The sequence below is a fragment of the Bolinopsis microptera genome, chromosome 2 (assembly GCF_026151205.1).
Source record: "Bolinopsis microptera isolate Bmic1 chromosome 2, MBARI_Bmic_1.0, whole genome shotgun sequence".
NCBI classification, from domain to species: Eukaryota; Metazoa; Ctenophora; class Tentaculata; order Lobata; family Bolinopsidae; genus Bolinopsis; species Bolinopsis microptera.
Window position 1 is genome coordinate 12,020,891 of NC_087073.1, and position 14,984 is coordinate 12,035,874.

At 38.1% G+C, this 14,984-nt stretch overlaps 1 protein-coding gene and 1 long non-coding RNA gene across 2 annotated transcripts; one reads left to right on the forward strand and one right to left on the reverse strand.

Moving 5' to 3' along the window:
* Positions 1–83: 83 nt before the first annotated feature.
* On the reverse strand, positions 84–1,080 carry LOC134811350 (autophagy-related protein 101-like). The gene has a single exon (XM_063818142.1). It carries the CDS (start codon positions 1,000–1,002, stop codon positions 340–342), a length of 663 nt encoding a protein of 220 aa, XP_063674212.1. The 5' UTR covers positions 1,003–1,080; the 3' UTR covers positions 84–339.
* A 5,891-nt stretch (positions 1,081–6,971) lies between these two features.
* On the forward strand, positions 6,972–12,506 carry LOC134811351 (uncharacterized). The gene is made up of 7 exons (XR_010159795.1): positions 6,972–7,328; positions 7,560–7,618; positions 7,962–8,084; positions 9,956–10,039; positions 10,163–10,235; positions 10,996–11,146; positions 11,881–12,506. It is a non-coding gene; the product is annotated as an uncharacterized LOC134811351 (long non-coding RNA).
* Positions 12,507–14,984: the final 2,478 nt, after the last annotated feature.

A 14,984-nucleotide genomic window follows, 5' to 3' on the forward strand; every position in this document is an offset into this window, starting at 1 on the left:
TTTTATTGGTAAAATGCTATTTGTATGTTTTCTTATCGTCTATACATTATATTACTGTGATCTAAAGAATATATACGCAGAGATTGAGGATACAATACAAATGCATAGAATTGCTTGGGGCCAATGAATCCAAATTGTAACAATCTTCCATAACATAACCATGAAATTATTGAACACTTATGACAAATATGATGAATTTCAAAACAAATAGAAAATTCTCCATTACTATTCAGACTGGTGAACTACTTACAGACAGATATATCCAGAAAAAAGGAATCAAAAGCTATTTTTTGTAAAAGTATTATATAAACAAACAAAATATATATCATTCACTATTACTCAAGTGTAATTAAGGAGTTTTCTAACACTGGTTCCAACTGACTGGTTAACAGGCGCATCTATCAACCAGTGCTTAATTCTGAATAGGTAAGGGTGAATGTCTTGGTATCTTGTGTGATACACATTCCCAATATCATTGGCAATATCAGGTGTCTTGGGAACATAGTCTGACTTGTTTATCATTTGAGTAACATAGAAGATTTTCTCTGCAAGCTCTGATCCAATGACTTCTTGACGACGTTGCTGCTCAGCTGTGCTAGTTGCAGACACCAATTCAACCTTTATTTCCCACCTTTCCCATGTGAAGAATTCAGCTGCAAAGGGCCAACGAGCTTTCTTCTTTTCGTAAAATTCCAATGCAATGGTACCATTTCTCGTCAGACCTGCATTAACTGAACCACGGAGTTCACTATGAAATTGAGATACCTGCTTTTCAATGTCATTTGCAAGCTCAGAGGAATTAACTGAACAATATGTGAAGTCAATTCTGCTACAATCATTATCTCTGAAACCAAGAGAACCAATCGAATAGGTGCTTTCCTTTTTGTAGGAGATTTTCCCAAATGTTCTATGTAACAATATTGTGTGAAATAAACTTGAAACAACTTCTTTCACATGTTGACTTTCTAATGTAAAGTCTAACGTATAGCAACGGACATTCATCTCACATGAGTCTTTTCAGGTATTGAGATGATTCATTCCTCTGCTCAATTGTGCAAATTAATATCACATTCAATTTACATCCCTGAGAAATGAAGACATGCATTAAAAACTAATATTGATATTGATATGTAATACCTTGGTGCCATTTTTGGGCTACCCCAAAAAAGGCACCAAGTGATTGTTGTTGATAACTTACAGTTGCTGTAGGGTTTGCATGCAATTCATTCACTAGCTGGCTGCTAGCCTACGCCTTGGTTTTAATGTCTTTCTCTACATTAAACATTATTTAAAAACATAACTTATTACTGATACTTGTGATCACTTGTAACAATTCAGTAAAATACTTATATGTGAGTACAGTTAAGTCCTGTTTGACTGTACAGTTTGAGGATAGAAAACAGTAAAACTTTAGAGTGGGATGTGTGGTAAATTCCGTTTTTGGTTCATGATTCTCAATCGGATCACATGGTTTCTCTTTGCACAGTAATGATTCCTAATCAAACAGTTAACAAGCACCAGATTAGAGGATATACGAGGAAAGTTAAGTAAAACAAAATTATACTTCTCCAAATTGTTTACTTGTATATAATTGTACATAATCCGGACGAAATGTCAAAGTGGGTATCTATGTAATTTTCATAATGATTTAATGGTTACCTTCATACCCACAGGCCACAGTTGAATGTTTCAACCCACCATACCATTATACCATACTTTATACTCATTAACTTATTATCTATCATGTACTATATAATGTTTTGAATCTTGGTCCTTAGAAGGGCACTCTATTATCTGCACAGCAGATCGAAGCATAATTTACTATATTTATTGTATTGCTGTGTAAATTTGATTTTAATTCTAATTATAATTCCAATAGACACCAAGGTCTAGTTTCTAAGCCATATTATAAGGGCTCAAACTGATTTATTGTTTACATCATAATCAGTTTAAAAAATAAGAATCCCAATTGGCACTCTTGCAGTGGCATAATGTAAGAGTGCCATCTTCATTTGAATTTTTTTTAAATGAAATTGAGATTCAAACAATATACACATAATATAGCAATGGCCCTATATGAAAATTCTATAAAAATGTAAAATTGTAATAATATATAAAATCCACAAATTCACATCACAACAAAAAGCAGTTTAGACCCTCATCCAAAAAGCACTCCTTGACCTTTTAGGGTTTAGGAGTGTTGATCAGGTTAAGGTCCAAATCACTTATCGCTGTGGGTGGAAGAGTTGAACCTGTATAATCTCTACCTCGTACCCGCTGATAGATATTATACAGGTTCTGAGTAGATCAAAACGCAGTCTGCGTCTGACAAATGACATCACATCACAATACTGTTGGCCATTCTTAAGGCTGATCTTTTCAGCGAAATGTTTTAGGAACTGTGAAACCTCAGACGCCATTCCTCCTGTAGTACTGAACACCAGTGGCGTGAAGGTAGCCTTTTCTACATTGAGGACTCTGTCATTGTACTCACGTTTTTTGTTTTTCTCGTGAGATTGGTACATCTGCGAGATGCCCTTGTCACTGTTGGACTGGGCTTGAGGGTGAAGTACCCTTACATCTGTGAATGCCCTGTCCAGCGGGGCTTCATTTGAATGTGCCAAATCGTCATTTGAACGTGGGATAATTAGGAAAAATTAACTGCAGTACTAGCAAAACTGCACGTTTTGCTCTAGAAACACACTTATTAAAAGATTGTACCAGTGTATCCTCTATACTAAAACAATCTATTTTGTACAATTTTTCGTTTCTATTTTAAGAGGGGGAGGGGCGCCAACAGGGTTAACTAGCTTGCTACTTGCTAGTCTATTGCTCAATCTTCTCTCTTCCTGTTCAGGAAGCTTGAAAAGAGCGCCGCGCAAAGGGACTGGCGTGCCAGGTAGCAGGGCACAGGAGAAGCAAAGTACAAAGACACTGCCACAAACTGCTACTAACTGCTACCAACTGCTTCAAACTGCTACTAACTGCCACTAACTGCTACAAACTGGCACTAACTGCCACAAACTGCTACTAACTGCTGCAATCGCGCCCACGCATTCGCCCGCCGTTTGCAGCAGTTTGTAGCAGTTTGTAGCAGTCAGTAGGGCCTGTCGTGATATCATGGATCGCTTAGGTTCCACCAGGATCTGGTAGTCCTCATAATTCTGCGGCCTCTATGTGTCATCTCGCACAACTCCGAAAAACCGTTGTGAGTTTGGCATGTGATAGCCTCCTATATATAGCCTCCAAATTGTGGAATAGCATACATAAACGGATTCTAAATGAGAATGGGGAAATCCTCACTACTTCTGTAGCTTTGGTTAAATTACGCTGTAAAAGTATCATCCTGGGATCTCAATCCATCAACAATAATAACACCTGGACTTACCACAACTTTCACATTGCCCCTCACTCAATCACAGACCAAACCATTTCATCACTCACTCACCAAATTGCCGACCCAATATCTATTGAAGTGGCGAAAATTTTCTAGACAAATGATATTTCGATATTATTGCTGCAGCAGATACAAATACCAACATTATTATATTCCCAAACGTTTGAACCTTTAAATTAACTAGGAAAGTCAATCCTCAACTTGACTTTTACTGTTTCAAACAGATATGATGATATTAACTTAATTTATTATTATTATTATTATTATTTTTTTTTACATACTCCTTCTTAGTGTGGTGACTTGGGGTCCATAAATATAACAATACAAGCTGATAAACCAAAAAGAACAACTGGGGTAGGTAGGTAGCCCTGGTGGGTGCGTAAACTTTACGGTCTGCTCTCTCCAAGATCAGCCTGCTTCTCCATTTTACCGTGAAGCCTAATTTCTAGTTTTTATAAAATATACAATGCAAGTGCAGGTTTACTAATCTTAATCTACTTAACTACTCAATAGCCCAAGTCACCATACCCGTAGTATATTCCATGGTAATAGAAGAGCTTTAAAGTTTTTCAAATTGTTGCTATAATTGATTTAAATAAAAATTTGTTGTTTTCTTGAAAAATTTGTTGTTTTCTTGTGAAAATTTGCAGCCTTCCAGACATCGATTGGGTTAACGAGTTGTCGTACGTCACCTCAAGATCGGGTGACAGGGGGCTGAACAGGCCAGAACCCAATTGATTGGGTCTGAGGTCACGTGATTATGAGCCTGAGGTCACGTGACTATGACGTCACCAGAGCTCGTTCTCCGTTTCCCGCTCTTTGGACCAGGTGAGCTTGCATGCATGTGAAAGTGGGTGTAAGTACAGCTGTACTGTAGTTACATCCAATTACCCCTAATAGAACGAAGATTTATTTTCTGACAGAAAGCTAGAAATTTACCAAAATATCGACTTTGTTCAAAATTTATTTTGATGACCACTCCTGACCTAAAATTGCACGAGAAATCGATTAAACTTGGTTTCAGAACTCAACAATGCTTCCTTATGCCTTAAAATCCATGTTTTATCGATACAATAAACATTTTGATCCTGTGGATTAATTAGTAACAGGTAACAAATGCACAGAAAAAACCATCACACTTACATTGCATTCTTAACGGATCGATTTCGAGTGACCAATAATCGTCGTGATGATATTTATACGTCATGCGTTCCTGATCATCATCAGCAATCAAGAGACAGGAGCAGCGGTTGCTTCAAATCAATGGTTTACGTTATTTTTGTGAATTCGACCCCTGTTTTAACGGTTATCAGACTTTGTAATTGAATGTATTGAGGATATCTTTACAAATAAGAGGACCAGTAAATAAAATTGCCACAAGTGTTTCTCTCACTCACTTTCGATAAGACACAATGAAAATTCTTACTTAACCATAAGATTCGGAATTTTTCAACCGTTGAAGAATATCGGAATTTTATAAAATCTAATCACACTTATCAACCTTTGAACGGTTAATCGAAAAAGTGTGAATGATACCGCTGCAATTGTCTTATCAGTTATATGTATAAAACCTTGCGTTAGGTGGCAGTTAAATGAGGAATGAGTTGTTAGAATGACGCGACGGTTATTTCCAATGATATCTTTGTATTGTATTGCAATTTGTGCAATTTCAGTTGGGCAGCTTTTTAAAGTGTCTGTTTTTTCAATTTTCGTAAACCTACTACCTAGGAATTTTTTGAATTTTAAAATCCGGCAATCCGATCCCCGGATATTATTTGAAGTCTTTTAAATTTGATTGAATGATGAATTTCAGCCGATGATGAACAAGATGTGCGGAGGGAGGGTGTGGCCGATTGTCTGAAAATCCTTGACTGGGAGGAGAAGGTACCACCCTCCCGACGTGTGAGGGTTTTTTACAAGCCAGATTTGAACATGACCGCAAGGAAGTTCACCGAGCTCCCCATCTATAAGGAGGATTCTTGTGGATGGTGGTTTAAAACGGGAGTTGGTAATAATAATTATTTTAAATATACCTTTTTTGCATAATTTATATCATATGTTAACGAGCTTAATCAATCATTTATTCAACATATTATACTCGTACTAATGTGTTCGAGTTAAGTTATAGTTGCTTCAGTCTCAGTACATGATTTAAATACAAAATAACACAATTATCCTCAGCAAAGAAGGAGTATGCTCGGGTAACCCTACCCCCCTTGCTACATGGTCTGACGAGAGCCGCTATCATCTCCTATATAAGAATGCCTCTCAAAACGGTATTTGTCAACAACAATTAAGCCGTTGAGAGGCAAGTGGCTCTTATGTCAACCTGTGGTAAGAAAGTGGTAGGGGAGGATAGGAAGTCTGGGCAACAAATTGCTGTCGCAGAGCACAGACAGGAAACGAAAAAGCAGAAGAACTAACTGCTGATGGAATTTCATACGATTCGTTGATTTTTTGTAAAAATTGAACTAACATTTTATAAAATTCCGATATTCTTCAACGGTTGAAAAATTCCGAATCTTATGGTTAAGTAAGAATTTTCATTGTGTCTTATCGAAAGTGAGTGAGGGAAACACTTGTGGCAATTTTATTTACTGGTGCTCTTATTTGTAAAGATATCCTTAATACATTCAATTACAAAGTCTGATAACCGTTAAAACAGGGGTCGAATTCACAAAAATAACGTAAACCATTGATTTGAAGCAACCGCCGCTCCTGTCTCTTGATTGCTGATGATGATCAGGAACGCATGACGTATAAATATCATCACGACGATTATTGGTCACTCGAAATCGATCCGTTAAGAATGCAATGTAAGTGCGATGGTTTTTTTTTTGTGCATTTGTTACCTGTTACTAATTAATCCACAGGATCAAAATGTTTATTGTATCGATAAAACATGGATTTTAAGGCATAAGGAAGCATTGTTGAGTTCTGAAACCAAGTTTAATCGATTTCTCGTGCAATTTTAGGTCAGGAGTGGTCATCAAAATAAATTTTGAACAAAGTCGATATTTTGGTAAATTTCTAGCTTTCTGTCACACTGCCGCGCGCAGTGTTGTGACCCCTCTTCGTCGTATTTTACAAATATTTGGACGTTGGCAATTTATTCAATTGATAATTTTAAAGTTTTAACATTTTTAATATTAAATTCTTTTTTAATATAGTTCTAAAACAATTAAACTTGCTTTCTGTGAAAATTTAATGTACTTTCGTAAAATAATTTTGATGTGGCAGCGATTTGAAAAAAAAATTAGTTAAAAATGATACAAAAAAATTGGACATTTTTTTATATTAAAACATGTATAACTTGGGCTGTGTTGACAGTAGAAAAATAATTTAACCCTTGTCCGAAAGGTTTACAAAAGTTTTACGCGCCGCGCATAATTGCCGCGCAATTTCGCGTGTCAAATCCGTCTAAGAGTGAACATAATTGATGAAGGAGCACTTTGACCTTTACACCTCGTGCGTTCACTGTTCGCGTTTTAATTGCGCCCAGTTCACTGTTGCCTCGCGTTATTCCATCATCCATATTTCTGCTCTTAGTTGCTTTATAATGTGTCATCAGTAATCAGCCCTGCTGTATTATATATTGTGCTTGATTGTTGATACCTAATTAATTAACTGTTTACGATGGCAGTTATGGTGGATGATGATTAATCACTCTACAATCGCCTGTCACGTGACTTCTTCAACCCGTTCTGTAGATGGCCCTAAACAACTATTCGAAACCCGGAAACCATAACCCTTTAATCAGATCCCAACCCTAACGGCATAACCCTAACCAAATCCTTTACAAAAGCATATACTGAAACACTATAGAGAAATTAGGCTAACTTCCTTATACGGTCATATCACGTGATCGAGACAGTTTTTCGCCAATATCTCGTTAGGGGAGAATTTTAATCTTATGTCATGGGGGTAATAGGTAAGTACTTAGTAACCTCTTTGCTTTTATTCGAGCCTTTTATTAAATCGAAGTTACAGTTCACGAGGTTGATCCTTTGGGAGATATTAAATCCTTTTTTACTATTATTTATAAATTCTAACGTTTAACTTTAATAATAATAAGTAAGTTTGGACGCAGACTAGAAACGAGTTTAATCGACTAAGTTTTTGATTTTGTGTACCTTTTTATCATACAACTTTTTAATTTCAGCAAATTTTAGTTAAAGAGTAAACCAAAGTTAGCAATCATTGAACTCAATAGTTAAAAAGGTGACTGTAAAAATAGAACTAAGATTTCGATACTTTTAAATGAACTTCTAGTTCTAATGATATAATTTTAAATTATTAGATGTTTAAATTTTCCTGATAGCTGGATCATAGTCATGTAGAAATTAGGTTAAACATTGTCATGCAGAAATTAGGTTGAAATAATTTTGTCCATAGAAAACACAGTCACGCCTTACATTATTACAAGCTTTAAAGGGCTCGTGAGTCGTGTTAGTGTTACTATTACTTTTGAGCTTGAAAGCAGACAAAACTTTGCTTATTTGTTTGTTTATTATTTTGTTTGTTATTAGAGAAAGAAGACAATATTACCTCTCGATTATTTCAGGAGAAGCTAAAAGCGCTGAAAGATCAAGAAGCATCTCCCGCAGGAGCTGTTGAATCAGCACGCTGAAGAAGTACAGAGACTGGTGAACAAGCTGATAAACTCAGACAGCAGCAAAAACTTCAAGTGAGCTTCGTGACGTCATTGACATTACCGTCGTTGTGACCAAGGGTCGACCGAGTCCTCGGCCTCGGTTTTACCGAGGAATGGCGATTTTTCCTCGGCCTCGGTCAGGAGGACAATTCCTCGGTTCGCCTCGGCCTCGGTCAAAAATAGATTCGAAATTCCTCGGCCTCGGCGAAATTTGACGATTTTACCGAGGATTTGACCGAGGATTTTTGTTGAAATTTTGGGAATTTTTCTACAGACTTACAGAGGTTAATGTAAACGAATTTGTAAAATTGAAAATAAAACGACCAATTGACCAGGACACAAAACTAAAAATATCATAGTCTAAGATTCATCGTCTGATGAAATGACAATATCTGAGCACTCTGAATCAGAATAATCTTCTGTGCACAGCTCTGCAGAAGGGGGACAGTCCTCTTTATTTGGGGCTTCAAATTCATTTGGACAGGGGCCGAAGTCGTCCCCAAATGTTCCGATGTTCTTTTTGAGAAACAAGCACCCCTCAAAGTTTGTTGGCTTAAGGCTGAGGCGATTTAACTTCAGGATGTGCCCTGCTGTAGAAAACAATCTCTCTGGTGCTGCTGAGCTCGCCGGCGCAGATAGATATTTCCTTGAACACTCAGCAAGGTTCGGATAGCTCTGCTTATTAGCTTTCCAGTAAACTAATGGTTGAAATGATAAATCAACTCGAGAGTCTAACGTGTGTACACAGTATAGTACACAGTACAATCTGATTAGGTACAGTGCGCTTTTCCTAATAAACAATGCCCTTTTTCCCAACAATTTTTCTGCCAAAATTCCTCGGCCTCGGCCTCGGTCAAAATTTGCACTCCTCGGCCTCGGCCTCGGCCTCGGTCAAAAAAAGAAACCTCGGTTGTCCTCGGCCTCGGTCTTAACTAACTGTATTTTCCTCGGCCTCGGCCTCGGTCGAAAATCCTGCCCTCGGTCGACCCCTGGTTGTGACGTCATTTTCGATGTTGATCGAATGAATTTATTTGTATTCTAGAGATTCTATTTTAGCATTTGACAAGTTACAACTTTGGCTCTGTTTACTGTGCTGTAATGCACTGAACGACCGGGATTCCCGGCGCCGGGGGAGGTGTTTATTCCCGGCCCCGGCCAATTTTGAGTTTTTGGCCGGGAATTATAGATTAAAAAGTCAAATAAGAACATAAAAACTACTGTCTTATTTGACCCACAATTCATACTTACATTTACAACTTATCTTATATTGGTAAGGGATCAATTAGCCGAAGTTAAAATGGAAAGTGCCAGTTTTACTTTAAAGTCTGAAGCACTGAGCGTGAAAAGTGATATTAAAATGGACTCTAAAAGTGCCTGTGTCTTCATACTATGGTGTTCCGCCTCACTTCTATACTACTATAATCGAGCACAGGACTTGACAAGCTCCCACTAAAACAAGTTGTGTAAAAAATACCACCAGTTCACGGCCCAACCACATTGTTTATTTGTACACCCAGTGAATTATTCCTTATATGGCGCGGAACATTCCTGGCCTAACGTGTGTGCCTTGTTTCTCCGCACTATCAGTTGACTACCATTCATGTAGTTGACTGCCACCATGTACTCGCATTTATGTGTTACTTTTTTTTACGTGTTTGATTTAAATTGCTCGTGATTAGACACACGTTCGGTGAAAGCGGAGGGGATAGTTTTCACTTTTCAGACAAGGGAAGGGGCAAGGAAACGTGTGATTACTTGATTATTGATTTTTCACGTTTTAAGTTAATCTCGACACGTGTTCAGTAATTATGTGTTTTATAAATACCCTACCATGTTTACACTTTTTAAATCCCTTTAAAGCCAACAATATAATCCACAAAACAGACTCCTGGCACTAATTTCAGGATCTAAAATAGGCCCGGGCTTTTTTTAAAGTTACTGACATGACGCTGGTCCTCACTTTTTGGAGTCTACTCCCTCATTTCCAGGTTAGTGCACTATTAGTGGGGAGGAGGTGTATTAACTTTATCAGTCACGTAACCTCATGACACTCCCCATCACGGGTAACTTGTAATGGTAACGTTGTCATGGTAACAGAAATGTGTTTTCAGGCTGAACAGGAAGCTGTACAACAACCGGTCTGACAAGTTACAAGTGGTGGACCTACATCATCTAGATGTACAGGTTCGTTCATTTACTGATTGATAGCTATTTTAATGAACTTATTTGTTTAGATTTATGACGTGTTTCTCAATTGACAATTTTATACCCTCGAGATAATACAAAATTCTATGAAGGATACATGTTTAATGTTCAATTACATAAATGACAAACTTAAGTTGACTAAATCGCTGCCTGTATTTGGATTATTTAAAAAAAATCAATTTGGTGTGACCACAGTACCATAAGTCGCACTGAGCATAAAACCTGTGAGCGAATCACCATACTTAAAGAGTGTGTGCCAGCTCATGTCCGTCTTCATAACCTCTTCCCTCCACTGTCCCCATCTTGACTGCATCTCAAGAGAGCCGCATTGAACTTCACTTTCATGCTCGAGGTTTCTTTTAACTCTCTGAAGGACCTCAGCTTGTTGTTCCCGGGCGTTCATCTTCTTCCACGGTTTCTTCCATTCTCCAAAACCAATCCTTGCCCTGCTGTACGGCTGGACCATTCCTCTCACCGCTTCACAGACTAAGTCCCTCTCAGCACAATCTAGTTCCTTGTCTGGTCTCCAAACTCTCCCTGACCTGACTTGCGGTTGAATTGCCCTTATCATGTCATCAAAAAACTGCTGGTAGGACTGTTGGAGTCGACATTTCTCCAGCTTCCAAGTATCGGACAGGCTGCCGATGGGCAAGGCCACACTAGATGTTTGACTAAATAAGCAGATGTTACTCAGTTTGACCCACATGTGAAGGTCGCTAAACTAAATGTAATATTTCAGGTACAAATTCTACTAGTACGATTCGATGCAGTGGAAGAGGTTGAAGTTGACGTTTAAGCAGTCACCCTGCCGAACAAGAAATCAGTCAGGCAAAGAGGCTAGGTTGACCAGAAACTCAATCACTATATCCGTGAAACTTGCTGGAAGCTATGTGAGTTATTTTACCTCCTTATTTCAAATGACCTCCAAACCAATTACATTGAACTTTGAAGAGGTGAAGAAACCATTAATATTTACTGAATTAAATGCGACTATAAAACCGAAATAGTAATACACTGCTGACTACAAAGAAACATCTTACATGGGGCCAGGCTCATATAAGTGTTCATATGTTAGTGTTCATAGCCGTTGAAAATATGGCGGAATGACAGGCTGAATGTGGCCCAGTAGAAGAAAAAAACATTATAATTCTTTCCGACCATAATAGAAATACAATTAAACTAGAATGAAACAAAGAGTATTAAATTTCTAAATTAGTCGAGTCAACCAAATTTCACAGAGAAGCTGGACATTTATACGACAATTTAAACGCAATGTGTATGCGCCGTGATCAATGGTCACGGCGCAGAACCATTGCGCCGTGACCGTTGATCACGGCGCATAACCCGTAAGATGCTGCGCACATTTTTGATTTTAAAATGGCGGGAACACATTTCAACTGCCATTGTTATACGATACATTGAAGTGCATAGTGGAGTGTGTGGTCTGATAGCAGACAGAGGATTTATTTGAAACATTCCCGGTGCCTTCAACTGTTCTTTGCACTGACTATTTGATTGCTTAAACGAGTAGGCGAGCCTTCAAAAACATTAGTTTTCATAGTTTTATGATGCAAATATGATTTTTCCATTTACTTAACTGATAATACCCCCAATATCTTTTCAGGTGTGGAGGTCGGACCGAAACTGTAATCAGACACTAAACATTAACGAGGACCAATTATTTTACTCCCTTAATGATGAATAAAGATCGCTGATTGCTTTTACTAATATATAGTGTTAAAATGAAAGAGAAACTGTTGAGACGAAAGAGAAAAACGCACTCATTTATTTATAGTTTTATGTCTTAACAATGTTATTCGAAAGCTAATTTTAAAAGCTGGCTCTGAATCCTTGCTAAATGATTTGGGAAGGTGTAAGGGCTAAATATGCCTGTAGACATCATTTTCAGTGGGTTTTATGAAGTTTATGATTAGGGTATATTTTGGGACTGAAATAAGCGCAAGACCTTCGACGTTTCTATTCCTACTGTTTTTTTAATTTAGCAAATATACAAAAAAAAATTATACTGTCGTAAAGATAAAATGTTTAGTTATCGGATAGATACTTTAAAATTAAGTATTAAAATAACCGAGCTAAGATATTCAATGTTAAACTCAAAAATGTTCACGCGTTTATGAAGAAATATCTAATTCTGCGCGTAGTTTTTTGGTCACAACTATGGCAAATTTTTACCAATTTTGTTCATAATTTCAAAATGTTATTTAGTAGACAAATTACTTTCGGACTAAATCCTTATTGTTTATTCAAATCTAAAAGAAACAACATTTATTTGACTTCAAAATTGTTCAATCTGAATACGAGCTAATTACGACGAAGGGAGGTCACAACACTGCGCGCAGGAGTGTGTCAGAAAATAAATCTTCGTTCTATTAGGGGTAATTGGATGTAACTACAGTACAGCTGTACTTACACCCACTTTCACATGCATGCAAGCTCACCTGGTCCAAAGAGCGGGAAACGGAGAACGAGCTCTGGTGACGTCATAGTCACGTGACCTCAGGCTCATAATCACGTGACCTCAGACCCAATCAATTGGGTTCTGGCCTGTTCAGCCCCCTGTCACCCGATCTTGAGGTGACGTACGACAACTCGTTAACCCAATCGATGTCTGGAAGGCTGCAAATTTTCACATGCCAAACTCACAACGGTTTTTCAGAGTTGTGCGAGATGACGACACATAGAGGCCGCAGAATTATGAGGATTACCAGATCCTGGTGGAACCTAAGCGATCCATGATTTCACGACAGGCCCTAAGCAGTCAGTGCCAGTTTGTAGCAGTTAGTGCCAGTTTGTAGCAGTTTGTAGCAGTTGCGCGCGTGTGTCTTTACTGCGCAACGCAACGCACGCCGCTGTGAACTAACTGCTGCAAACGGCGCGAATGCGTGGGCGCGATTGCAGCAGTTAGTAGCAGTTTGTGCCAGTTAGTGCCAGTTTGTAGCAGTTAGTAGCAGTTTGTGGCAGTTTCTTTGCACTTTGCTCCTCCTGTGAGGGGCGCCAAATTACAACGTTATGCCACTGCAAGCTTTTGGGTCGTTCACATATTACGTTATCAATATTTTGCTAAAAAACTATGTTTATGCTGAAAACCGAAGTTTAGTTATAAATATTGCCATAAATTGGTATAGATTTAAAAAAATGCTTTTGCAAATTTCTTCGAAATAATAATTGCTTCAGGGTAATATAAGTATTGCAGTCACATTAATATTATCTTCATTAATATTATCTTCAATTGGTGTGTCTATAAAAACAGAGCCTTAAATCCCAAGTAAAATTTTTAAAAGAGAGAAGTATATCTGAAAATTCAAAGAAAATAAATATAAGGGATTCAACACAACTGAAAATTTATGTAGCGCTCGATTTTACAGTGCGGCATTAATCAGTCGAAATACAAAATAGGCGCGCGGCGCGTCAATTAAAATATGCGCGGCGCGTATCAATAAAAACGAAAAACAGTAATCACGCAGAATTATTAAGCTCTTACATCTATAATTCAATAAATTACAATTACATATGATTAAGGGAAAATAAAATACAACTTTTTTCATCGAAAACGTTTTTCATTTCTCATTGATGATTATATAATAAAATCGTGAATCGGTTAAAGTGATGCCCCCCCCCCCCCCCCCCCCCCCCCCCCTAATTTTTTGTCACATGAAAATTAATGTGCTTTTATTGATGCTTTCATTGACGCTTTTATTTCATTAGTGTGGTGATTGATTCCGGCTCTGAGGATTAAAAGAGTACTTAATTTTTAGTCCTAAAACATGAAACATGAACAGTCCAATGTGCTTAAAACTTAAACTTTGAACACTGTCGACTATGGAAGCGCATGTGTGTCAAAAAAAATAATGATACACATGCGCTTCCTAGGTAGCGTATGTGTGTCAAAACATTTTTTGATACACATGCGCTAGCAGGTTTATCATGTATATCATTAGGTGGCCCATGTGTGTCATTTTTGTAAAATTGCTGTAAAATCTCTATTTAATATTCTAATCGCTATCTTTATCTATTTATATATGTATTTTATCCTTATCTCTATTTTATCTTTAAACTCCTCTCCGCTCGCCTCCCGTGTGAAACGAGCGCGCCTGCACGCTGCAGTGGCGCGAAAGCACATGGTTAGGTTAAAGCGCGTGTACTGTTGCTGCACAGGCTATAATGTTAATTGACGATGTCAATTCATCGCAGCTCGGCGAGGCACAGTAGCGCATTTCACCGATTTAGCGTTGCAAGAAGCATAATCAATAATTGAATGCGCGGCGCGGCACAGTAACCAGTAACGCATCGTGCTACAAGCTATAATATTTAAAAACATACTCATTGGAGAATGGAGCTATGGAGGAATGAAGCTGCCTGCTGCGCGTGCGGTAGAATGACAGGCTGAGCGCCGCCAAGTATTGCATATTGAAGCGTGTACGCCGACGAATGACAGGCGAGCTCCTGTGTCCTGGGATCGTGCGCGAAGATCGAAATGCAATTCATGTATCAAGCCAACTGCCAAGTGCCAACAACAATGTGTTTATTGTTATAAATGATAATGGACTAACCCGTTTCGGGATACTTCGTAGCAACTAGCAAGCTTGCCGCGCATCGATCCAATAATGCTTCTCGTCGTAAGTGGTAAGGCGGCCAATTTGATTTGTTTCAATTGTTCGAATTATAATGCTCCTGCTTAACTGCAGTCGAGCACTCTCTTTGGGAAAC

Bases quoted from the DNA above. Each gene is read 5' to 3' on its own strand.
- LOC134811350 (XM_063818142.1), bottom strand. From the start codon at position 1,002: ATGAATGTCCGTTGCTATACGTTAGACTTTACATTAGAAAGTCAACAT.